General features: G+C 42.3%; 1 protein-coding gene across 3 annotated transcripts; it reads right to left on the minus strand.

Moving 5' to 3' along the window:
- Positions 1 to 2499: 2499 nt before the first annotated feature.
- On the minus strand, positions 2500 to 26274 carry MAML1 (mastermind like transcriptional coactivator 1). Of its 3 annotated transcripts, none has more exons than XM_065690619.1 (5): positions 25759 to 26274; positions 14909 to 16318; positions 12376 to 12645; positions 8956 to 9070; positions 2500 to 6893 (listed from the first exon to the last, which is right to left on the minus strand). In XM_065690619.1, the coding sequence occupies exons 1-5, from the start codon at positions 26125 to 26127 to the stop codon at positions 5902 to 5904; spliced, it is 3156 nt and encodes a 1051-aa protein (XP_065546691.1). In that variant the 5' UTR covers positions 26128 to 26274; the 3' UTR covers positions 2500 to 5901. The 3 variants fall into 3 exon arrangements, with proteins under 3 accessions (XP_065546691.1, XP_065546692.1, XP_065546690.1); XM_065690620.1 differs by having other exon boundaries at positions 14987 to 16321; XM_065690618.1 differs by having other exon boundaries at positions 14909 to 16321.
- Between the last annotated feature and the right edge of the window lie 944 nt (positions 26275 to 27218).

A 27218-nucleotide genomic window follows, 5' to 3' on the forward strand; every position in this document is an offset into this window, starting at 1 on the left:
ACGTGGAAGGGTTTTCTAGACTCCAACTGAAGTAGCTTAATTCTGTTACTGGATTCTTACTTTTTAAAAGAGCATTCACATGTTTTATCCTACTAATGCTGTAAGTTTACCATCTAAAAGTACGGTTCTTTTCTAGCACTCCGTCACCTACTGTAGTTTTCTGATGTTGCTACGATTCTGCCATACAAACCTTTTCCTGGCTAACATACAAACTAAAACCTCTCAGTTCCAAATGGAAGGCAGGAGAGGATGTAGAAACACGTGGACTCTCAGAAACACTGCCCTGACATTAGAACTGTAAAATGCAAAATCTGAAAACCATTTTAGCCATGAGTAACTTTTCTCCCCACTTCACAAAAGCAAAATACAGATCAGTTCAAAAAGTTACCCTGTGTTTTGGAGCAACTTTATATGGGTAATGCTATTCTGACTTTGAAGTTTTTAAAGGCAAAAAGGAGAAGAAAGGCATCAGTCATTAACAACTAACATCTCCCGTAGTTTTTGGTGAAGAGAGAGCACAGGACATGGTTGAGCCATTGCATTTCTCTGTGTACAGTCCCACCCAAAACCTCAGTACAGAATTCGTGCACAATATCAACAAGTAGTGACCAAGCCTCCAGTTTCTCCTGTGAGATGCAGCAGGTTTGTTCTCCTGGTTTGGCTCTTCATCACCTCAATGATCATGTCGAAAACCTAGTTCAAATAGACAACTGAACACATTCAGTAAAAAAAGCCATGCATGTAAATAGCAAAACTGCTCCCTTTCTCTGCAAAACACTCATACGATGGGACTTCAGATCCTCCAAGCTGCTAAGAGACCCAGACTGAAATAGAAATAAAGCAATTCAACTTAACAGAATCTATTGGTGACCAAAGATTTCATCTGGGGATGAAAGTCAGAGGGGAAATGCCACCAGCAACCTACTTGTGCTCATACCATTTCAGCAACCCATCCAGGCTTTAGAAAGCATTTCCATTGCAGATTTACATTCGCCTCAGGAAAAGCACTAACATCAAGCACTATATAAATAAATAAATCTGCTTCCGAGCTGAGACTCCTTAAAATCTTTGGAAAAACATATACAAAACTCCAATAGGGGACGGTTTCACTCAACATTAAATACAATGCAGCAGTTTTGTGGGGACAATAAAACAAAAGCTGTAAAGTATATAAACTTCACAGCTGCCCACAAACTAGAAGCAGCTCATCCTGGTATTGCTAATTATTATTACATTTAGTTCTTTATAAGCTCCTGAAGTTACAGGTCCCCTCCTGCCCCCAAACACCACTCAGAACTCGTAGAGTAGGAATATACTCAGAACAGAAAGTCAGGGTGCACTTTGTGAGGAAATCTGAAGGCTGGGGCTTTACACAGAGTAGCTGTATAAAACAACAGCTCCAATGCTTGGAGAATGATTCTTCACTGTTTGAAGCTGATTAAACTTCTTATTCCTTAGGGGAATGCTTGAAATCATAGTAACACGTAAAACAAATACAGCCTGTGCAAGAAAAACGTGTCACACTTTGCAAATTCTTCTTTATCACTACTGCTAAATCTGTGGTTGGAGAGATTGGAGGTATTAGTATAGAACTTATGACTAGATATCATCTGTTGAAAGGCACACTTGACAAACAGGAAACACTACATACAAGGAACTGAATTCTTGGGTCTGCTGCAGGTGGTATGATTCACTACAAGAGCTGCTTTGAAACGCTCAGTTCGGTGTAATTTGTCAAGCAATAACTTGTTAACAAGAACATATCTGAAAACACCACCAAAGCCAGGCTCCTCTGAGGGCTGATGGCGCACCACAGCTCCTTGCTTTACTTCTCACCAACATACAGGTAAAGTACCCATCTGAAGAGGATCAACAATCCAGCAGCATCTGAAAGACCTATTTGCCATTATTTTCCACAGCCTCTTCAACCCACCAGCTATACACAGTGGCTTGGGGACCTTACCAGCTTTTGTTTCCTGTTCATAAACATTTAACTCATGCTTGCAGTAAATGTTCCTCATTTATCAGTTTGGTGGGGTTTTCTGTGTGTACATCAAACACGTATAATCCTTGTCTCTTTACCAGTCTCAAGGAAATCAGGTTGATCCACTAAGGCTTGTTAATTCTGAGGGAATCTGAGCATATTTTTGGAACTCTACAATTCTGCACTGTGTGGTCTCAGTGGTCATCAACATCTTTATCACCAGCAACCCCCTCTGCAGTCCCATCTCCTAGCTTAAGGCCTGCAGCTGCACGAAAATCCCAAGAGTCCAGAAGCAGTGGGTGTAGCATCAAGCCTTGCTTTCAAACTGAAGTTTTCCAAGGCCTCATTATCCAGTTGTGGCCTGTTTAAACGGACTTTCTGACACCGTAAGAACTGATAAGACACAGCAGAACAGGCGGACCAAAACTCTGTGTTAGGATGAAGGTAACCATCCCACCAGGAGCAGCAACGCTGAACTCTGCCCAGCTCACACAAATGTATAAAGTCACACCATGTATGTTTAATACACTAGCAAAATATTTATTTTATAATGATAAAACAGAAGTGAAGGATTTCTTTTTGGTGTGCACCAGTAATTGTAGTAAAAGAATAAGGGGATTAATGGACTCTTTATACATTTCAATGACAAAAATTCATAAAGGTTAGCATCAAATTCAACTGTTCTCCATTTACAAGCATAAAACTTACCATAATACCCCCCAAACACATATATAAAGAATTATAGTTTTAAAATCTATAAAAAGTAAAAAATATACAGTCAGAAGATCTAACTCTTATTCAAATCTTTAATATAAAATTGTAAACATTTATTTACACAAAGGAAATGTGTATAACAAAATTTTGAGCACCCTTTTCAATTGAATTGTGGTTTTTGGAAGGCAGTGGATGTTGCACAGTGACACTCTCACCTTTCCTACCCAGCCAAAACCGCAGTTCATAAATAAAGCCATGGGCGGCTGGCTAGGTACAGTTCAGGGGAGATACGTTTTATTGCTCTGAAGCTGCAGCAAATGGAAAGCCCAAGTGCATATATAGACAGCTGCATGTTCAAGGGCACAAAGGCAAAGCCCAGCCCTACCTATGCACCTATGTACATCTAAACCGTATGTTCATTTCCATTGAACTGTTTCCACTTTGTTACAGTGACACCGTCTTTCCAACGGTCTGACTGCATTATGTGGACACGGACCAAAACCAGAAGGGATGGCTGCTTTTCCTAGCAGGTTAAATGCTGTTTGGATCCTGTTCACATATGAAGACCAATGGGCATTATAAGCCAGTTTGCCTAGAATTACACTTAATTTTACTTCAACAGTACCATGAAAAGGCCCTGTCATTGAACCTAGATACCTTCCTGAACAAACCCGGTGGTCAAGCAGGGCAATATCCACCTTAGCTTCCAGAAACAGTGGAGGAAAGAACACACCTGCATTTTCCTGGACATTTAGCTGGATTGCTTTTTTTGGTAGTAATAATGCAAACAGCAGATGCTCTTTAACTCCAATTAAGAAAATCACAACTGGATAGATTGTATTTTGACTTACTCAGAACAAAGCCTGTGTGCAAAATCTACTGGAAAACGTAGCAGATTTCACCACAACCTAAACAGGGAAGAAAGAAGAGCTGAATCCTACTACCCTGTAATTTCTCTCAAGTGTTTGTAAGGGGGAGAAAAAAAAATAGTGACACTGAAGGATGTCACCTGAAATTCTGAGGTCCCAAGCACCCCCAACAGGAAGGGAAGGCACACTGGTGCAAAGTTAACCCTTAGAAATAGAAATACAGCAAACGCTCCTTCCCCTGCCATTGCTAGTTTATATCTATATTCTTCTAATGACACTTACCTTGGACCAGGTTTTGGTTTAACTGAGACAGTAAACCAAACTCACTAGCTCTTTTCTTACATTGCCAGTATAAGAAAAGTTAGCATCAGTTATTTGCATCTCAACTACTTATTCTAGAAAATACCAGAAGTGTCATCAACTAACACCTTCGTCTTCCCATCCAAAGACAATCTTTACGTTATCAAAAGCTCTACGAGGGATTAAGTCTGCTTCAGTGAAGTTTTATCCACTATTCAACGGTGGGACCCACTGATCAATGCACATCTTTCACCCACAGTTCAACATGATACAACATCAAATCTGTTCAACAGAGCGTAATTCATCCACACTAGGTAAGTGTGCTGGACAAACCATGTTCCATGCATATTTGGAAAGGGTTAAAGTATTAGTGTTAAAAAAGCAGTTTTTAAAAGTGCAAATTGTCTCAAAAGGAGCTGCAGATACAGTAAAATATTTTCCTTCTTTGAAATCAATGTTATCTTTCACTTCCCTTCACCCACTCTGGAAAAAACCCTCACACATCTCTGCAGTGCAGAAAACTCCTGAAGAAGCCAGTCTGTGTGGAAGGAAATTGCTTTTAAATCACAATGCTGGGTTTGGTTAGAAAGCTTAAATGAGTGGATTTTGAAAGGGAAGAGGTATTTGTGCATTTAAAACAAAAGCTTTCAACTTTATTTGCATTTTAAAATAAAGGTTAAGGCAAGGTGGTTTGTTGGTGGATAAGGGATTTTTTTGGTAGAAAGTAAGGACTTTGGAACACTGACTGTTCCCACTGTGGTTTCTGTCCTTTCTGGGACTGACCCCAACTTATAGATAAGAGGTCTCCTCAGCCTGAGCTGAAGAACCAGCTTCAAGGGATATTAAAGAAGTAAATCCACCAGTCTATAGAAAGATTATCAAACTCATAACCCAGTCATTAAAAAACCAAAAAGGTATTTAAAGGGGGAGACTTCCATATTGGAGCAACCCTTATACAAGTATCCTCCCAGGCTGCCTGTGCTATTATTGCTGATAAGGACTTCCCACCTCTCAGCCAAATTCCTTTTTTCCTCATTTTTGTCCTGAAGTGACAAAGTCTTGTGCTCATTGCTAACCACTTGGGGAATGAACTGATCTCAAAAGTTAGTTTTACTTTTTACAACAAAGAAAACTAGATGAGCTGTCATGAAGCAAAGCCTTCATTTAAATACAACTACCTTTGGAAATAAGTTATGAAGAAACAGGTGCAAAGTAATGGCTTTACAATTCATGTTAAACCTACTATAGTTTAAAAGTTCTCCCATAAGAAATTCCCCCCTTTAAACACAGCAAGGTATAAGCCAAGAACTGTGCCTCTCTACAACAGAGTGCAAACTGCAGCTTAAAAGACTACAATCTATTAAGATGACTACCTAGACTAACTGGCCAGGTTTTAATACTTTCTTTCATCTATTACCAGCATCTAGCAATATTTACTGTGAAATATCACTTGCTTATTGAGATTACAGACACATGCTTCAGCAATGGGGAAAAGAAACAACTCAAAACATTTTGCAAGCATACTCAGGTGCATACAGCCTCTTCTCAGATAAAAAGTCGGAAGTTTGATGGACAGTACTACAATAGCATGTCAAGCTATGAACAAATAATTATTGCAAGTACTAGCTGCAGGAGACTAAGTCCTAAACACAATTTGTGCAACTATTTGCTTTCTTTCTGCACTATTTCTTGTGGAATTTTGTTTTTATTTTTAAATAATTAAAAAAAATTCATTTTAGAACACTGCAAGTGAGATTTCTGAAAGGCTGGCGAGGACACACACAGGATTTTTTGACCTGTTCAAGTGTGCGACTCCTTAGAGACACCAAGACAAAGCGAACAACTCCTGCGGACCTGCTTGGTGCACCATCACCACCTATCAACACTCATTGAGAAGCAGCTCCAGTCCCTTTCCCAACCATTCACCTCTAATGCCTGCAAGTCTCCTCAATGCCACAGGTTTTTTGGTCCAAGTGTTGTTTATATTTCACAAAATAATTAAAAAAAAGTAGAACCCCCACCCTCAGCCCCATTTTAATGAGTCCCTAACAACTCATCCAGATCATTCATCCACTCCTCTGAAGTCCTGTTTTTCAGCAATGAGTCTATCAGATCTGTGTCACCAGTTAAGTTCTGAAGTCCGTTATTGCCCGACTGACCACTGTAGGCAAAAGGCAGCTCTTGACTGGTTGTCCTCACAGGGTACCCTTGACTACAGTGCAGATTACCTCTGTTGGGCATTTGCTGATTTGGATTCTGGTTGAAAGCATTCAGATCTGGAACAGTCTGGTTGATGCCAGGCAAGACTTGCTGTGAGGGTACCTGCTGTTGAGTAGGTGGGTTTGTCCGCTGCTGCGCACCTAAGGATGATGACAACATCTGCCCAGAGACGGCAGCATTCATAGAGGTCATCGGTCTGCTGGTGCTTAGGCTTACCTGAGGCATTCCTTGGGCAAACTGTTGGTTGGCCATCTTTAGATGAGTTTGCTGCATGTGGAAAGAGGAGTTGGTAGTAAACGGTCCTAAGCCACTGTTTGCTTGTGTCTGGTTGTTAATATTAGGGATACCTTGGTGCTGCCAAGATGGATTTTGAGCCCCCATAGCCGCTGGCACTCTTGCCATCTGTGGCTTAGATAAGGTTGGATTCAGAGCACCTTTATTGTGCTGCTGAGAAATACTTGAGTTTGCTAAGGTATTTTGCCCATACCCAGCAGGAACAGCAGCACCCTGGCCCAAGCTGCCTTGTCTCTGCATCGGTGGCTGTCCGTTGGCACTTTGAGCTGCATGCTGGGGAACCATCTGTGTCATACCAGAAGCCAAGTTGTATAATCCCCCTCGCTGAATGTTTTGCATATTGGTATACTGAGTCACGCCCCGATCCTGCTGACTGGAGCCCGACTGGAGTGGAGGAACAGAACTGTGTCCAGGTCCCATCTGAATCATGTTCTGGGTCTGAGGAAACATCCGCGGACTACTGGAGCTGGACTGTCCCAAATTACTGACCCCAGGCATGGCTGAAGATGACCCTGAAATACAAAGTAATATTTTGTACATTAAATACTTCGGTTCAACCAAGCTTGTGGACACCGTAATCCAGAACAGAGGTACAGCTACATTTATATAAGCCAATCAATGCAACCAATACACAGACAGCAGTACTTTAATTAAAGAGTGTCAACTATTGCTCCAGTTAGCACCTCCACCTTGATCACAAACACAGATACGCCTATGTCCTAAAAAATCTGAATACCACTTCTAAGAGTTCAGCATCATCAATTAAAAAAAAAAAAAAATTAGACTTTAAAGGCAGGACTCTGATACTTCTTTGTGAACAAAGGAACACACAGACTTTGAAGTGCATGCTAGGCTGCTAAAAACTACCACTTACTGCACACACATTGTCAGTTACTCGATGCACACACTGTTTATCTCTTATTGTACAACTGTAGAGTTTCCACTCCTGTGTTTTCCCAACTCCAGACATATATTTTACTTCATATAACTATCAGAAATTTTTGGTAAAGTATCATTTGGATTTCCACAATGAAATATTTGCTATGTTAATAGCACTGCTGATAACCAAGCAAGATGATATGCAAAAATAAGTCTTCTCAGCAAAAAAAAAAACAAAAACAGGCAAAAAAAGTTCTTTGTTCTCATAAAGAAGTAAAAACATTTCTCCCTATAAACAACCCCCTACTTAAAGCAAAAAAAGAACAGAGAAGCACTGTGAAGTGTAATGTGTGTAATCTCTCCATACACTTCTTACAGTCAACCAAGGGAAATTTACTTACACCAGTATTTTCTCTACTTTCAAACCAAAAAGCAGCAGGTATTTTTCATATTTAAAGATAGCTGAGGAATACTGCCTCTCCATCATTATTATTTTATCCAGATGTAATTATTCAAATATATTAAAATACAATTCAAATTCTATTGAAGTGTCAACCAAGCATACTATAAAAACACCAATGTTATGAGGGGGTTGGATGGGTGGGAGAAGAGCCTTACTAGAAAGCTCCAGTGAAGAGGTAGGATTTAAGAAGAAAAAAACCAGTTATCATCATCAGAACAAGGGAAAAATAGATTTGATAATGCTGACATTCATTATAGCAAAACATACTCTATTTCTACTGCATTTCTGTAGAAAAATAGCAGGAGAAACAAAACGTTTCCATGCAATATCTGAAGGATGCTACTGATGACTGTGCTTAACACACGAGCCTTTTGTATTGGTATCAAGTTGTTTCAGCTAAGTAACAAAACCCAGTCATAGCTCTGCATAGACACTGGATAGTCAGAACTCTGCCAGAAAGAGGGTATCATGTTTCTGTTTGCATCTTTTTCCTTCGCTATTTATTTCTGTGGGAACAGAGAGAGTAAGGAAACAAAATGTAGGGAATGAGTACTTTTTTGTACTCTAGGTTTATGAAAAGAGACAAGTGGCTTCTTGGTGTCCTGTTAGTAAGGACTTTTCAGGTAAGGAGATGAGTTTTTACTGTTCTCTACATTTATGAAGCTACTCCAGCTTAAGCGTTACACAGTATTTTATTTATCAGCGTTAACACTGAAGACATACCAAGCTGCTTCTCCTACAAAAAATATGCAGGATGCTAACTTGTAATGAAGAGAATTCAAGTTGCATTCCCTTCTAAAGGGCTAAAAATATTAGACAATGTTAAATTCATCCTAGAAGATGAGAGAAATAATACGTCCCTTATTTTTCTTTAATGAGGGCCTGCGACAGATACAAGTTTCAGGAAAAAAAAAAGAAAGAATCCTAATATATGGAAGTCAGAAGAATTTACAACCTCAAAAAGCAAATACTGGTATAAAAAGGCTTTCAGAACAATGAAGGTACTTAAGAATTCTACCCACTTCCAAAGCGATGTTAAGAATCAGAAGCTTAAGTTGTCCCAGACATCTGAGACAGGGGAAGCTGTTACTTTGCAACAGAATCCCACAGTGACGTGGGAAGGTGTTGTAATAAATTAATTAAAAGCTATCCAACCCAGGGAATCTGAAGACACCCTGGTTTTTACTCCTGACATTTCTAATGCTATTATTTCCATTGCCATGTTTACTCACCTGTGAACTGTCCAACCGGTTGCTGGTACGGGTTCTGTGGCTGATCCTGATATTGAGGAGGTGGTCGAGTCAGATGCCGCTGCAGCTGCTGCTCCTGCTGCTGCCGCTGCTTTTCCTAAGAAAGGTCCAGTGCAAGACAATTAGAAAACAAGTCAAGGTTTTTCCAAGGGTAACTACCTTGGATGAAAACAAGCTATGTGCATGCTTCCATGTGGAGCTGGTACTTGAAGGGGCTTCTGTAAGTGACTTAGAGTCACTTCAAACCTTGGTTCTCAAGGCTGAAACACAGTCAGCTTCATCTGATGAGTGACAAGATTAGGAACTCAGACAACAGCATGTATTACAGGAGTTATCACAATGCATGTCTGAAGCCTTTAAAACACAGAAAAACCTAAGATCAAAAAAATCATTTAACCAGTAACAATCAACAGGCATTTTTAGCAATACTCTAAAGCCACTAACAGGTACAAAAAGAGCTGAAGAGTGTGTATAAAAGAAATTTACACATCCTTTTTAGCCCTTTACCCCAGATCAATTTATTTTAGACCTCTCTTTAGAAATCAAACAGAAGTTAAAAATATCATTAGAAAAGTAAAACCTAAACATTTAACTATTTTCTAGCCCTTATTTTCAAACAATGAAAGGAAATACAAGCCTAAATTCTTCTATAGCACAGGTTTTTCTAGAAGATTATGGAAAGCTGCAGCACTGAGTTTATAACAGAAGCGATACAAGTTTTGCAATCATTGTTGAAAACCATTTTCTTAATGCACCCAACAATTGAAAGAAACCCTACTAATGGCTCAAAATAACCCTGCCTCTTTAAAAGCACATTCAACCTGTACCTACTTGATGCTAAAACCATTTGTGAAATAAACCAAGCTAATTTTCTGTTAGGAAATTTCTGGGGAAAATGAAACTTAAAGCCTTGAGGGGAACATCAAGAGTGCCTGTACATCCACTAATGGTACACTCAGAAATCTTGACAGTGTAAGCAGCCACAAGCTGCTTTTACAATACAAAACGTAACAGGCAAAGTATTTCTGGCTCTTCTTCCACAGCTATCTTCAACCAGACTGAAATTCAGAGATAACTAAGGAGGGTTACAATGGACAACTATCTATCTGAAAAACTACACAGAGCACAGAAGGGGACAGAAAGCCCCTTCCAAGAGCACTGGTGTAAAGACACAAGCAATAAGCCTTTAAAGAAGAGATGAGTGCAACGTAACAAACAGGCAGATAGACATCACTACCATCCTTCTGAAACGTCTACAGCTAAGAAGCTGTTGAGACATGCAGAGGAATGAAGAGGGAGGCTGCTTGACAGAAAGGACCTGCTGCCTGCAGGACCAGTCAAACCTGAAAGAGGCTGACCACAGAAGCCAAGAGATGCCACAGCTCTGAGAAAACCAAGAGCTGCAGAACCTGGCTCAGGAAAAAAAAAAAACCAAAACAAAGGAAAAATAGTAAAAATGCTAAAAAAAATGCAGGATGCCAAATGCAAAGACAGCTTTAGAGTGGCAGGGAATGCCACTGAAACTACCTGAGGTTGTAATTCTCCTGCAAAATAGACACCAAATGATTCAAGGATCTTTTGTAAAACTACATCCAGTATCATGTGTATCCAAAGAAATAAGTACCAAATTAGAATGCTATCAAGATCTAGCCTGACTGGGCAGCAAAAGGCCAAGAAATGTGGCAAATTCAGTTAAAGTCTGCTCAGCTCTAAAGCAAAGCTGCTCCTTATTTGGATCAGAGTCCCGCTATCACTACCCAAAGATGCAAGTTGTAGAAGTCAAGAGTTACCACAACTAGGACAGGAACAAAATATTTTCGTAACACTGATACTTACTACAACGACGTGCTGGGTAAAGCAGAAGCAAAATAGGTTGGAAAATTTTATATATATACATATTTGAACACTGTGTTTGAGATAGGCTACTTACACCCCTGTGACTATACTACTCCACTGTTCAGAGATCTGATGGCCGCTGGGCCCATTACATCGCTAAGAAAATCTACTGGGACACAGCTTTAGGAGCTCTAAACCACCAGTAACCAGTGGAGCAAAAGTACAAGCAGGATGCCAATACCCCATATTTCCTTTCTCCCTGCCTTTTTTCAAAGAGTACCTACTTGTTAACATTTTGAGAGAGTAACAAACAAATGTAAAAAACTACAAGTCATGAAAACCTGAATTATTTACTAAAAAGTATTAAGTATTACATTTATTTATATAAGTTCCTAGATCACAGAACTCATCTAGAAAATATTCTTTTACTGAAGCTCTGGGCATTTTTTGTCCTTCAGTCTTTTGATAGTGTATTTCCACTGTGATATTCCCTTAGCCAAATTGTTTTTACCCAAATATCAAACACGTACCTTTACCAACATTCACACAATTTTCTTTAAGACACTGCTAACCACATTATTATCTACACTGGCTCCAGAACTTAAGGGGTGTTTTTATCACTTCAATCTACTCCTCAATTTTAAGAGAAGTCTCCAGGTGATCAAAAAAGCCATTTGCTTGGACTTGGCACAGCTCCACTGATGCAACAAATGGTAAGGTTCTCCCTGGGTCTCAAACCTTCTTTGAAAATTCATTTTCCCCTTCTCCCACACCAGACATTTCTCTGTATGTACAGTGCCAGTGCCTGGAACATGCCTGCATGGACTTTTGAAAGTGCAGAAAAGCACTGATGACAGGAACAAGGCCCTTTGGGCTAATTCCCAACTGAAAGACTTGCAAAATGTTTAAAGCTTAGAAATGTTCACACAAGCAGCCTGTTGCCCTGAGAGAGGCTAAAGCAGCTTTCTGCAGTCTGATGGACAGCAGTGCTGAATTCTTTTGGCAGGGTAAGATACAAGTTGGATGCAGATGTCCAATTATTTTCCTCAAATAAACAAGTCAAAGATGTTTTCAAATCTGAAGCATGAACTGCTGTGGATCTCATAGGGAAAACAGGCAGAAGGCACAATGAGCTTGCAGAATCTGTTGCTCATCACTTCCACTTTTAAAGCTCTACAGAACACATCAACAGTATCTCAACTGTATGTTTTATTTTTGCTCTGATTCCATTTGCCTTTCTTCTTTCACAAATTACACCATTACTGGCATGATACATTCTCTCCATGTACTGTCTTGTATTTCCACAATACTCAATTCTACCTATTTTATTCTTATCATTTACCACAGTGCCTTGCAACAACAGCAAAAGTAAGTCTTTGCAAGCAAGTGCTACGTATTTGGGTTATTACAGACACATAAAATAGCAATTATACTTAAGATACCAAAGTGCCCTGCAGTTTACATCCCCTATTTTGTAACATGATAAGTGTCCAACAAAATTTCAAATGCTGCTTCATCCACCAAAGCAAATCAATGCAAAGGAAAACAGACTGCTGCACCCCTCACCTGCTCAGCCAGAAGATGTTGCTGTCTCTGCTCCATTAGGAATTGCTGCTTCTGTTGCTCCATGAGCAAGTGCTTTTGTTGCTGCTCTCTCTGCTTCTGCTGGTCCATCAGCAGTCGGTGCTGCTTCATCACTGCTGCTTGCTGCTGATTGCTGAGATAAGGTGGGTTGCTGTGGTTACCTGCCATGGAGACGTTGGGAGCCTGGGCACCCACACCAGTGCCCGGGACAGAAACAGGAGCACGAGGAACATTAGGAGAAGGGTTTTGATCCTGCAGAACATAAAAAAAAGTGACATGAGCTACAGAAAGAGGTGAGCCATCCAGAACTGAATTTAGTAACTATATAGTTACACAGGTGAGGAAAGGCACTATCATGGTGGTAACCATGATTTGTGGTCACCATGATATGGAAGAAAGACCTTGTAAATAAAGTCTACACAGGGAGGGGAATCGTAACACACCTCAGAAAAACAGAAATTGCCCATTATTGCTTATTTGTACTTTTACACTATTTGATAAAAAATTAGATCAGTTCCCTATATTTTCCCATCTTTATGCAACAGCTTCTTCACCTGTGAAGCATCTACTAGAAAAGGCAAAATGTGATACAATTTCCACTTCAGCTAACTAAAGACAGCTGAAACCCCACCTTTAACATGCCAGACACAGAAATGATGGTTCAGAGTTAAGTTCAGAAGCTCCACAATATTTAGGAATAGAGGCTTTAACTTCGGTCTCAAAGTACTTCCCAAAGTCCAGCTCAAACAGGTGACCATAGCTCTGTGTGCTTCTGCTTAGCCAGGAAACAGCACCCGTTACAAAGCACACCAGCTTCAGTTTATTTTGATAGCAGCTTTTCAAACACTACATTTTAAATCTGCATTATACACAACATTTATTTAAATCCTGCCTCTTCTGTCAATATTTAAGTCAGCAACTGTCTGTGCCTCCCCTCCTAAAGCTGATTTTTTTGGTATTTACTATTTGCAGGTGAAGGGGAAGAAGGCTATCACAGATCAAAATGAGCCTTAATGTATTTTAATAGCATCCAACCATCACCATATTCCACAGAGAAAAATACTTCTACAGATAAATCTGTTATTAATTTTTCATAAGTCTGCTTTTCTGCAGATTGGAACTTAGGATAAGCAAAAAAAACATGGACCAATTATAATCCAAGATCTGATACCGTCCTCTTTGTACCATCAAATCCATCTGAAATATGACAATTTTTCTGCTTTTTAAGCACAGTTCAGCTTCATCTCCAATTACACAAATGCTACTTTCAAGCTAATGGGTTGGCTGCAGTTTCATTAGAAATCATGAGCCAAACAGAGGTAATGCTGTGCTAAGTCATTCTACATTCAGGTTTTGGAGGAACTCTCCAGAAGAATTCATCAGTATTTCTGTTAATTCAGTACAAGCGGGGCAGTGTAGTTGCAGGGTGACCCTCATGGTTTTCAGCGAGGGAGAGATGTGACAATCACCTCTACCCTTCCCCTTCTTCCATCAAAACGTTTCTAGATTGTTACTGCTGAAGCTTTTGAAGAGATTAATCTTTTAGTGCCTTATGAAGCACACACTGATCTCAGATTGTTATTTGTCCATCAGTGTGGTCTTTATCACAGGCTAATCAGATCTTCTTCAGACGGTTTTTGTTTTGCTGAGGGGATGTATAACTAGAGCTGGATCTCCAACAGCTTTTGATAGAGAAGCTTTAATCCTTATAACAAAGACTTTTTTCTCAACAAGCCCTCTAGTATGTGCATTGTAGGCACATGTCACAGAATCCCAACTCTGTACTTCCATTCACTTCATTATTTTTCACCTGCTACACACCTGTAGTAACAGTTCTATAGAAAGCACCATCTGTGATTTTCCTTTACAGGAAAACCTGAAGCATATTGCTTCAAGCAAATATTTCTATCATTCATTTTTAAAGGCATATTCCTCTCCTGCTCTGTGCTTCCCCAATCCCCAAAGACTTAACCAGTAACAAATCCTTAGATTTGAAAAGCCCCAAGGAACACCCAAGAAATCACGAATGCAGCCCCACTTCCATCTCTCTTCAAAAAAGCAGCAACTGAAGGCGTGTCTTTTTATAGTAAGCAAACTCTGACACAAGTAGGGACTAAAACCAAGGTAAAGAAATCAAAGCTTCTTTGAGAACACTGCTTAACACCACAGTCTTATGAGAGTTATTTTAGGCAAAAGTTTACAAAGCATCTATTTATCTTTGTAAGTAGAAGCTTCTATGAAGTGTGACATAATTTGTCACCCACAAAGTATATTAAGCTTGAAATCACACATTACCACATGACCTAGAACTATTAAAAACTGTCCCCAGTGTGAAACACAGTTCTTGATTCTTGTCTCAGCTTATTGTATATTGTAATTTTCTTGTTTTAAATCATGTGGCAACTGTTTCGAAACAATACCAAGTAATCTGTACTCCAGCCTTACCTATCCAACATGCTCTTGCAAGACCTTAAATCTGCTCCTAAACAAAGGTAACAAAACCCAGAACATTCACCTGACTGTGCGGCAGTCTGTAGGCAATGTTTCCAGGCTTGGGTTTCAACAGGATCATCCCATTTTGGTCATCACTCACATGAGACAGAGGTGGCTGCTGGCGCTGTTGTATGTATGCCAACATCGGTGTCTTGTTCTGACCAGGTACTGTCACCCCCTGTTCACATTCTGCTTTGTAATGTGAAAGAGGTTTGGTGTTCCCATAGTCTAGCATAGAGCCTTGACTATTCACAGCGTTCTGGTTCAAGCTGTTTTGCTGATGACCCAAAATGTTCACATGGTAATTGCCTCCAGCTCTAGGTGAGCTTTTATTTCCCATATTAGGCATCATGAGTTTCTGATTGTTGAAGTCAGGCTGGAAAACTGATGGGCTGGTGGGATTTTCCATGGTATATGGGACAGGCAGTGGACTATGGGAAGGCCCAGACTGTTGCCATGTGGACATCTGATTTGTTTGGTGGACTTGTGAAGCTTGTTGCTGGTTCTGCAGCATCTGGTCTCTCTTCTGCTTGGCAGCAATCTGCTGAAGTTGATGAGCAGAAGACATTTCTTTGGCACTTCCTGCACCCTTCCCAGGTAACAACACATTGGGGAGAGGCCTCTGGACGTTCTGAGAGTGGTTTGATGCCTGCATCATGGGTTGATTAGGATTTTCAGTCATTGACTGACTGGAAGGCTGAAACATAGCCTGAGAACTACCAACTGCCGGAGAAGCGGCACTTACAGGTACAGAAGCAGCACCAATAAATGCTGGACCTGAAGAAGTGGATCGAACCTGGGGAGATCCCATCTGTTCTTGTTCAAAGGGTGCTGGGGAAAACTCAGTCTTTATGTTAATATCTTGTGGCAATGGAGTCTGTGCAGCTGAATTTGAAGAATCTGCATCTTTTTTTTCTTCAAAATCTTCATTAAAGAGATCCTTCATGTCTTCATCGGGGACTGATCTATTAAGCTCCTCAATAAGTTCCTTCCATTCTTGCTCGTTAAGATTAAGATCAGGCATCAAATTATTCTGAGATATAGACCCTCCTGCCCCAGCAATCATACATGGAAGATCATCTACAGGCTCCTGCTTCAGCTCTTTGTTCAGACTCAGAGGAAATGAGTCATCAGCATCACCACCTCCGTTCATCTGTAGGCTGGAATCTGGAAGACACTTCTTGCTGATGCCATCTAACCCCATGGGATGCTTTCCGTTAAGTTGCAAGGTGTCTCCACCACCAGATTTCTTGTCAAGATGATGGAGTGGAGACACAGGGGGCATTCCATTGGAAGAACCACCCACTCCACCAAGGCCATCATCACGACGTAGTTTCTTGGACACAGAAAATACATCACCATAGCCATTCTGCTGGTCTCCATTCTGAGGGGAAGCAGCACTATCGAGCTTTCTTTTCACAGTCTCATGGAGCTGCTGAAAAAGAAAGGAAGGGTTTAGTTATCAGGTTTTACATTTCATAGATCAGGATTATTATTTCTTACCAGAACATTGTCTAGCCCTGAATAAAACATTTTAGGAAAAAAAGGTTAGAAAAAAAGTTCTAATTTTTACTTTGATAAGATTTGTTTTACAAGTCATCACATGAGATGACTTCCTTACTCTCACCTCTTAAGACAAACTTTGAAAAACATACACTATATCAGACAGAGCCCACCCCTTCCAAAAGCCGACATATACTTTGACAACAACAAGTTGAGAAATGGCTGTGAACTGGAATACATAAAGATTTTTCCTATTCAAAACTAAGAAAATACTGAAGAATGTTAAGATTCAAATTTTAGATGAGCATAAATAACTGTATAACTGTTCTGTAAGACACCTTTATAAAGCATTGAAATATTTAGCGAGAAAGAGAACCACTTCCCTTGTAATTACAATTTATAGAACTTCATACATAATTTTTGTACACAATGACACTTATGGCACTAAAGCAAACCCAGTTTGTAACTAAGTGGTCAATGTTCCACACTGACGTAAAATGCACTTCAAAGTTCAGTCAATTCTATCACATCTGAATTAGTTTATTCCTTCCCTCCTTTCTCCTAGAGTATGTGTCAGCTGCTCCTCTCTGTACTATGACCACCAGAGCCCCAGCCAGCTCAACAGTTGGCTTCTCAGGGCTGGTGAATGCACATATTCTTTTTCTTGCAGTGCCACCTAGAAGCAACCAGGGGGTACAGCAACAGTTTTGTAACCAGAGCTTTAAGAGTCTTTTTTCAACTTCTCTTTCCTGGCAGCATTCTCTCAAATACGAAGTTCTTTCCATTGACCTCAAAAACATCTGAAAACAGAATTCATGCACACATCAAAGATCACTATAAACTTTTCCTCCCCTCAGGTGCATTCTGTAAGAAAAGCTGCTCTTTGTTTGTGCTGGAACGCTACACCAACACAGACAAACCTGTAGGGCAGAGACACTGCTCCAACAGAGTAGGGCACGTAAAGACGGAAAGCTCCCATCAGCTCCCCTGACCTGTACAAGGTGCCTTTGAACATCTCAGCATGACACAGGAGGAGAATCCTCACAAAAAGTCACCCATCTGAAGCGTGGTTCACTGAACAACAGCTCTCTCAGATGGAAGAAAAGCAGCTCATTAAACAAACCTCAAGACAAGTATGCTTATGTTAATATTACTTGCAGTCTCCACAACATAGTCCACTAACCCCTGGGGAAAACTGTCCCATCCAAGAAAAAACAGGGGAAACCTCAAGACCTCAGCACTCAAGCAAGAGGTTGTATGTAGAGCCCGCGTAAATCAGAATTTCACAGCACTTGCCTGGGCAACAGCATTCTCTGATTTCAGGACAGAGGGACTGGTTCATGTTAATTGCTGTGATCTTTTCTTTTTTAAACAGTCTACAGTCAGCTGATCTTCAGAAAAAACCCACCATTATTTGTTCAATGCTTGCATAGGTAGCAGCAACATCTTATTTTTATCTGAGGGGTAGACTGCAGCTTCCCAGGAGACCTGATCTTCTAGGTGGTTCACGGAAATAGCAGCAGCAGACCTAGTAGGACGAGGTGAGGTGTACGTCTGGGGAGGAGGCTGGAACTTGAATTCTCTCAATTTGAACATTAGCTCCACAGCTTGGAGGAGCAGATTTAGAGGGAATTTTTCAAATACTGACTTGAAAAAGTAATGGAAATTTACTTTTTGTAAGGAGGCAAAACAAGAGAAAGCAAGGAAGCCTCAACTCAATCACAACATTTGTCTTTCAGCAAGTTTCTCGGTGTTTACTTAATACTCCAACCGGGAAAACCAAAGCTCAAGGTGGATGAGTAACTTGCCCAAGGTCATATGAGTCAATCACTCAACATTTGGGAATGGATCCTCCTTAATTCTAAATCATTAGGGAGAAACATAAATCCTGAAAACTGACATACAAATAACAACTTCATTCTGGTCACCAAATATATTCTCATAGTTGAAGCAAATTTCTGTATTAAAACAGAATATATGGCCACTGGGGTCACTGCTGTAACTGTAATTCATACAAACAAGGCAGCTAGGACTTTGGTAGCATTATAGTTATAAGTGCACACAGCTCTTCATAGGGTGCACAACCCACCTGGGTTGTGCTCGACAAATGCTCACAAGCTTATGTGTCCTAAGGTCTTTGCTGCTGTACTGCACCGTTTGTAACATATGCAGCTACCTAGTCCAAGATTAAATCATCCAAACTTATAAGCTGTACTTACTGTAGTCTGGAAAAATATAAACCCCCTAATATCCATCACAGCCTCCTCCTGTCAACAAAAACACACAGGGACTTTGATATCTAAATGGGTTTTAACAGTCACAACACGCAGATACCTGATTCTTGGTGACATCTTCACTTCAGCTGCCCTACAGAAAGTCCTCCTTTCACCTAAAACTATATTCCTTTGTCAAAAAAAAGGAGATTAAAGAAAAAATAAATAAAGTCTCTATGAAGTAAAATTTGGGGGTGACTGCCTCCAGCCATGCCTCTCCTCAGGTAAATCTAAGATTATTTGAAAGACACCCTACCTTACACAACAACCAACAGACATGTAGGAAGGAAGAAAATCTGCTTATCCTCTACCCATATCAGAAAAGATTGAGCCCAGTTCATAACCAGGACACTGCACTTCTGAGTTTCAGAAGCTATTCACCAATTGCACTTGCATCCTAGTTCTCTTTTCACATTGAAGAGTCAAAAGCAATAATGCAACCTTCTCTTGTGAAGTACCTTTCTTACACAGTATCTCAGCTCTCAATTTCCTAACAGAAAAAGAAATACTAAATTCAGTTCTTCCCCGATTTGTGTCTATCCAAATAATCTGGTTTTGGGGGAAAAAAAACAAGAGGCATGCGAGACACAAGTGAGACTGTAGCTATCTACATATCAAGCTGCTCCAACAGAGTTCTCAAGGCAAGAAAAACCTGTTCTCTTCTGCCAAAATGCAAGGAGAAAACAAGAAAGCAGAACCACCGACAAAGTAAAGCACAGCCTGCTACTCACTGGAAAATCCTTTGAATTTTACTGTCCACTATCATTCCATGAGGCACAGTGGCCCACTGGCGTACTGTCCACAGTTTCCTTAGCAGAATCAATCCATTGGATTTGTAACACGAGCCAATCCCTTCCATTGTCACAACTTCACAAAAACAGATGAACCTCCAAGATCTTTGCTATTTAGCATTGCCTAAAAGTACCACCCCAGAAACATTTATCCAATGTGTTTAAACCAATATAGGAGCAGTGCAAAGAAAGGGATGTAAGCAAGCCTCAGTCCTCTGGCCTGAAACAGGACAGTTTCTCAAGGAGCCACTGAAGGGCCACAGGCTGCACCTCCTCCAGACCACATCATCAGAGTTGCATTTTATTCATGTGAGCAAATAGACAGTCCTCAGCATGGTAATGAACACACTTACTGGGCAGGAGCACACGTAAGTCAGGCCATAACTGCGGGCTGCTCACGTGAGGAACACAAAGTGATAAATCCCCAGTGTAACCATCACAACAAAAGAGGTGTCCAACACCGTCAGCCTCTGACCACTTAATTCACAGCACATACACTTATATATACACTTTCCTTGGCTAGGACACAGGACCACAGCACTGAAGATGAATACATGCCCAGTCAAATGACAAGGCTTCCATCAGGAAATGGACAGCACACAGATAGTTTTGATAAGCTGTATTCAATCGCTATCTTAAACCCATCAGCTTTACCACTGTGGTGCTCAGCCACACTGAGGTCTAACAGCAGAGGAATGACAGCTTCCAAAAGCTGTCCGCAAACTACCATGGAAGCCCAACATGAAGAAACTGGAAAAGCTTTAAAACTTCATCTTGGTGGGAAAGGGGCATGAAGCACCAATCAAAACCGTGCACAAAGTTGTTCTGTGTTTTGTTGCTGCTGATTTTTCAAGGAATCAAAACATCAGTGTGAAACACTCAATACCTGAAACTAGTTTTAGATAACGATCTGAAACCAATGACATTTCAATGGGTTAGAACTCAACAAGCACAAAAGTTTAGTTCACGTTGTTCGCTTGGAAGCAAGAGCTTCACAATGCAGAATTTTTCAGCTGAGGACAGTCAACTAAACTTCTTTTGTAAAACCTCAGTGATTTGTTATACTTGGAGTCCTGTAACTGAACACAGTGAATTGTTCAAGGCCGGGTTGGACTGAACTTTGAAGCAACCTGGTCTACTGGAAAGTGTCCCTGCCCACGGCAGGGGGGTTGGGATGAGATGAGCTTTAAGGTCCCTTCCAACCCAAAACAGCCTGGGATTCTATAATATATATGAATAAAAATGGAAACTGTATAAAAGTTTCTTTTTTTCCTTAAAAAAATACTTAGTGGACATGGCAGAAACACAACTTTTTCAAAATCTGGTTCTTATACTGCACCTTTCAGGCTCCATATAATGGTCTTCTTTAGTTTTATTTGAAGCATCTATTGCAGAGATTAAAATATTCTTACAGGACTCAACAGAGCTTTGATTTTTTGCATTTCACTTGGAAGAAGCTTTCCATTTCAGTCTCAGAATTATGTCTACAAGGATTTGTCATGAAATACCGACTAGAGAAATATAATGCTGGTCATTCTCAAAGAAGAAACGCTGTATTATTCTAGAAACAGAATAACAATCTGTTCCAATGTGTCTCCTAGCTGCATAGCAGCATTCTCACCTAGAAGGGAAAACCAAAACATATCTTATCTGGCTTTCTGTCATGGAAGTGGTAGCACTGCAACACAGGTAAGCTCCCATGAACCAGAGCTTACAGTAGGTCCACTATAGACACAGATTGTCCTTTCCTGCCTAAGGACAGAGACAACAAAGTTCACAACCTCTTAAGCTGGAACAACAATGCAAGCGTGAGAAATTGTAGTGTATAGAAAGAAAACAACATCTTGACTCCGACAGTGCAAACTCCCCCTTTACTGTGCATGTGCCCACAGCTTCCAAAGCCGCACTCCCCCTGCAAGACAAGTGTTTTATTACCCAATGTGTTCCTGCATTCCACTGTGTTGTCAGAACCAAACTGCTGGACTAATTTTAATTCTGACTTTTACTTTAATTCCAGAAGACTTTTGTATTTGGGTGACTGCCTGCTGGAGTGAAGAAGGGCTGTGGATATGCAGGTCTATAAATATCCCGAGCCTGCATTAGTCACAAGGGGCAGCTTCTGCTACAGGAATTGTTCTGCTGAATCAAAAAACACTGCTGTGCCTTCAGCTGCAGTGCCGGCTCTACCACCTCACTTGAACTTCACCAGCAGCAGCACATCAGTTACTCCCACCTCCTTACAATTTAGGAAGCATCTCTGCATATCTAACTCATCTAGTAAGGGAAATGTTTCAAACATACAACAATACCTCACACAGAATTAAAAGGAGACAAAGAAAAACCTGTCTGAGTTGTTGGGCAACAAACTATCAGACTTGTCAGCAAAAACAAACAATGGTGGCAAGACTACACTGCACTAGAGTTATGTATAAATAACATGGAAATAATTTGCTATTTTTGTGGTAAAACATAATTTCACAACTTAACACCCCTACACCACAGCTTACACAGAACCAAGATCTTCTGAATTGTTAGTGTTCCAGCCTCAACTTCGTCAGGGGAATGCTATTCATGCTTGTCAGTACAACCCAGGCAATCTATTCCCTTTAATTTATCACTTTAGGTCTTTTTGACCAAGAACCATCACACTGCTGTCCTCATACTGAAACTTCTTTTTAAACTTCTTTTACTTGGTGCTTTTGCTTAAATTAGAACTTACCTTTCATTAATGTAAAAAATACCATTGCTTCCAAATAGAATCCCAGACTGGGTTGGTTTGGAAGGGACCTTAAAGCTCACCCATTTCTAATCCCCTGCCACGGGCAGGGACACCTTCCTCTAAACCAGCTTGCTCCAAGCCCTGTCCAACCTGGCCTTGAACACTGCCCAAGGATGGGGCAGCCACAGCTTCTCTGGGCAACCTGTGCCAGCTCCTCAGCACCCTTATAGTAAAGGGCTTACAAATGCTGGTCTGCTCTTCAGCTTTATTGCAACCATTCCCAAGACAGGCCACCAACTAGACCTCCTCTGCCCATTCCAGAAACAGTGTTCGTGGGTTTGTGGCAGCCCCAGACCAAGCAAGCCATGCGCAAAACTGCTCCCAGGTGGGGAAACAACCAGACAGGCAGCAGGTCTCCTTCCAAGAGACCACATCATAAAACAAGGAGTGGAGATGAAAATCCAGATCTTGCCATTCTCCTTATTCACATGTCAATAGAACACTCTCTTCAGCTCAGTGATACACTATGTTACAGTCTGTCAGAGAAACAGAAGGAAGCCAACCTTTTACTGCTGAGAATTTAAACAGCATTATTAGAATGAACTTTCTCAAATCAGAACTTGGCAAAGAGGAAAAAGTGTTCTAAGGGACAGGTCCTCTCTCTTCCCAACTTCCCTGTTTCTCAAAAATGCAAGATTACCACAACAGACAATACATCATCCAAACATTAAGTATCTTCTACTTTGAACACAGTCTTAATAATGCAGTCTTAAACAACAGAAATGAAGTAGATTTTAACATTTGAATTTCCCATTAAATAATGGTTTTGAAATTTAAGAAGTTTTTCATCTCTGTTCTCAAATGAAGGACAGGCCCATGGGCTGCACAAGTCATCCAAAGTATTCCTGTGTCAATACTGTATTATCTTGGTTTCTATGGCTCAAATTTTAGAGCTGCTTAGCAAGAAAACAAAGAAGGAGTCTACCCCTTACTTGTGCTTATAAGCAAGATCCATTCAGCTTCAGAATCTAAACAGATAAAAGACTAATTGAAGAAAAAATATCTGATTCTGACCACATGAAAAATCACAGAAGACATGAAGGCGGAAGTGGCAGCGCCATCCTGCTCCCCATGGCTATTCTGCATGTTACAAATGCTCTGATGTACAGCATCTGGGAATACACACACTGTCCATGCTTGTGGCAGTGCAGCCTCATACCCTTCTACTATGAGCCCTCTGATGCTAGATCACAGATGCTTTACCTTCATACGAGCTGTCATCTCTTTCAAGGATCAAAATAAATACTTCATTAACCTTCAATGCAAAGTACCAGTTTCCAAGAGAAGATTCATATGCAGCTCCATGGAAAACTCTGGACAGTAACAGCAATGATAACTGATACAATGCATGTTTCACTAATATAGCAGCATTCTTTTGAAAGGAACGTATCCAGGATATTTAAAACCAGGTAATTTTGGTGTCCATCCAAACTTTACTGAATATTGTAAACCAAGCCCCTGTCTTTCCTGTAGAAAGCACATGCTTGGTCTTGATAACCGCTACATGATTGCTAGAGGTAAATACAGCTCTCTAGGTTGGTATTTTATGCCAAAGGAATGAAATTAGCAGCAGAAGTTTGTTGTTGTTGTTGATGGGTTTGGGTTTTTAAAACTTGAATTACTAAGCAAACCAACTTTATACCCCAGTACCGACGTGATGAATCAGCAGCTGCAATTAAGCTTACAGTCATGTATCCTGGGAAGGAAACAGCAGGCCAGCACTAGGAAGAGTCATTCATACACTAAACCCCTCTTCTGTTGTGTAAATTGGCCACTGGCAGCAGCTTCCTGTACAAGTAGGGCTTCCCCAGATGTGCAGTGGATTTCAGAACCTCACTGCTGCTGAGTCCTCATTATAATGGATGCTAAAGAGATCAAATCCACATCCAAGGCAATTCAAAAGAAACACCACCAATGAATTTAAGACATCTTTCTTTTAGGAGATCAATATGAAGACGTGTGGTAGCAGTTTAAGCAACTGGATTTGATAGGCTAAAGAGCTCTGTGTGTAACAAAAATAAGCACTGTTAACAGATAGAGCCCAGCATGCAGAAAGCCTTAGAGGCCAGACCAGAAATAAATGAAACCCCACCAAGTCTTTAGATAGTAAAATACAATTTTGAGTCAATTCTGACACAAGTTTACATTCAAGATCAGTCTACTAAACAACAGCTACCCAGGAAGTTTTACAGAATCACACGGCTCTCTCTCTTCCTCAAGTACCCTTCCTTAAGAACCATCTGAAGTGCTCTAACTGTGTCATAAGTATGTCAGTCTTCAGAAAGTCAGCAGGTCCCAGATTCTCCTATGTGTGTTAATAAGAACAGCAACAATTCAGCTGAATAACATTTTCAGTTCATTTTGCAGATACTATAAGCTGCACACATGCTGCCAAGTGCTACTTAAAGTTACATCAACGCGCCCATGTTTCAGTATTTCACATCATGTCCAGTCATACCCAAGTACAGAGTAAGCTGTAAACTTAACTCACTGAGGTTCAGGAGAGCAGAGAATCACATCCTCCTTCCTTCCTAACCTGATCAAACACACAGACCATCCTACAAGATTTAAGCTATACACTGACCAGGAAATGGCTCAGGTCAATTCAGTATCCCCTTTTAAAGACACTCAGAACAGTACTGTATCATTTGCACACAGGCCACCACTTAGAAATAACTGGGTTTAAGAAAGGTATTAAGACAGGCGGCCTGTAAAGGTTATCCTACTAACCTACATTACATGACACGTTAGTACACAGCAGTATATTTAGAGGGCTCAGGAAAAGTTAAGCAATAGCTATCTTGATATACAAACGGCTGTATGAATATATCCCGACAACCAGAAATGCTAGAGAAGCCAGAGAAACAGTAAGATTTTGAGCTAAGCCAGTTTTTGATGGGTGGAGTGGGATTCCCACAGCGTTCACACCCACGAGAGCAAGTGGCAAATAAGCAGCTGTCTTTCCACTGAAATTCTTTCCAAGATGTACCAGAATTAATAGACACGTTGTCTTAAAAGTTCCCCCTCAGTAGCAAGCACACCCTTATCAAGTGATTCCACCAAACCCTGACCGCCCAAATTAAAAGACATAAGGAAGAAAACATCCAAAGCCACCACAGTATTAAGGCTCCTCCGACAGTTTCTGCAGGGACGTTTTAGACGGCCAGAAACATTCACAGCACAGCCGGTTGGAGGACCGTAACCACCACGGAATGCTATCCCCTACTCCTACCACAGCAGGCAGCAGTTTTTACATTCTCCTCCAAAGCGCAAAGGTGACAAGAGAAGGAATCAACCAGCCCTTATCAGCTGCGAAGTTGTAACCGAGCAGACAGAGCACTCACTCCACAGAGCAACACCAGCCTCAGCCCTCCCTCCGCAACCATCGCACCAACCCCGAGAGCTCCATCTCCCTCCTCCAGCCGGTGCCAGCTCCGGAGGTCACTGTGCCAGCCGGGTGCAACCACCCCGGCCCCCGACCGGGAACGGGAACGAGGACGAGGACGAGCACGGCCCGGCGCCTTACCGCGATCAACGTGCTGCTGCGGCCGTGCTGCTCGCCGCTCGCTGCCTCACCGTCCAGGCCGTTGGCTCCCGTCCTGTCGGCGCTTCCCGCGACGGCGGCGGCCGGCGGAGGTGGCGCGGGCGGCGGTGGCGCCGGGGGCGGCTGCCTGTGCTTGCCGGCCCGCTTGGCCTTGGCCTGCAGGCAGCGCTGGTGCAGGGCGAAGGTTTGCTGGCGCTCCAGCTCCAGGCGCTCCGGGGACACGGCCTGGTAGCGGGACTCGCAGGCGCTGTGGTGCCGCCGGCAGAGCTCGATGCGCCGGCGGAGCCGCTCCATCACCGCGCTGTGCCGCGGTACCACGAACTCCGCCATGGGGCAGGGGGGCAGCACCATGGACCGGAGACCGATGGGGGCGGCCGCCGCCGTTCACCGGCTCTTCGCACCGGACCCCGCCATGGCGGGGGCTCCCCACGTCGGGCCTTCCCCGGGCTCCCCCGCTCCTCCCCCTGCCGCGGGCCTTCCCCGGGCTGCCCGCCGGGCTCGCCCCCGCCCCGGTTCCTCCCCTCCCGGCCCGGCGCGGTGCCCGCTCCGCTCCCTCCCGCCCCACTTCCTCCTTCTCCCCCGCGGCCGGTGCCGCTTCGCTTCCCCCCCCCCCCACACCTCTCCCTCAGCGCTGCCCCGGCGGCTGCTCCCCACCCGCCGCAGGGCCCGACCCGAGCCCGCCGCGCTACCCCGCTGCCGCCGCGCTCAGGCACGGTCCGGCCCGAAGCCCCGGCTCCCCATTGTTATCCGCGCCGCCGCCATCTTGAAATTGTTTTTCCCCTCAAGAGCCGAGTTGAGAATAAATAGGCGGAGCTTCCTGGGTGGCGGGTGACGTCACGGCGCGCAGCGCGTCACGAGCCGTGATGGACACCCCTCCCAGCCAATGGGAAGCGCGATTTTGCGCAACGGAGGCGTGGGTGGGCAGCGCTGAGAGCTGGAGGCGGCCTCCGGCGCGTTTAAAAGGCACTGGCACGAGAGGGGCGGGGCATCGGCAGCACAGCCAATCAGGTGCGGCGAGGGGCGGGGCCCGGAGTGAGTGGCAGATGAGGAGGGCAACAGCGGCACGCTGCGGGCAGCGGGTCCCTGCGCCCGGAGCCAGCCGGCAGCGGGTGTGAGCACTGGGGTAGGTTTGCTAACGGGATAAAGCAAGCCAAACCGGGTCGAGTTTCGTTTTTGATTAGTCTTATATATATATATATTTCTGCACCTAAGTTACACCTTTTCTGAAATGGAGAGGACATTCCTGGAAGTGAAACATCAGTCCTTGCTCAGCAACACTACAAACCCCAAACTCAAAGAAGTCTAACCCAAAACCCCTTTCTGACACTACGAGGCAAGAGTGGTATTATTTAGGGAACAGTTTGGGATGGAGAGGTAACCGCAGCTCAAGCTGAGCACTGTTGTTGAGGAAGGAGTGAGACAACCCCCCCCCAAGATGCACT

This window comes from Lathamus discolor, chromosome 10 (assembly GCF_037157495.1).
Source record: "Lathamus discolor isolate bLatDis1 chromosome 10, bLatDis1.hap1, whole genome shotgun sequence".
NCBI classification, from domain to species: domain Eukaryota; kingdom Metazoa; phylum Chordata; class Aves; order Psittaciformes; family Psittacidae; genus Lathamus; species Lathamus discolor.

Excerpts from the sequence above, each read along its gene's own strand:
- MAML1 (XM_065690618.1), bottom strand. The coding sequence starts at position 26,127 with ATGGTGCTGCCCCCCTGCCCCATGGCGGAGTTCGTGGTACCGCGGCAC. Across the intron at positions 16,322-25,758 it reads GCAGCAGCACGTTGATCGCG|CAGCTCCATGAGACTGTGAA; the intron begins GTAAGGCGCCGG and ends TTTCTTTTTCAG. Across the intron at positions 9,071-12,375 it reads AACATCTTCTGGCTGAGCAG|GAAAAGCAGCGGCAGCAGCA; the intron begins GTGAGGGGTGCA and ends GACCTTTCTTAG.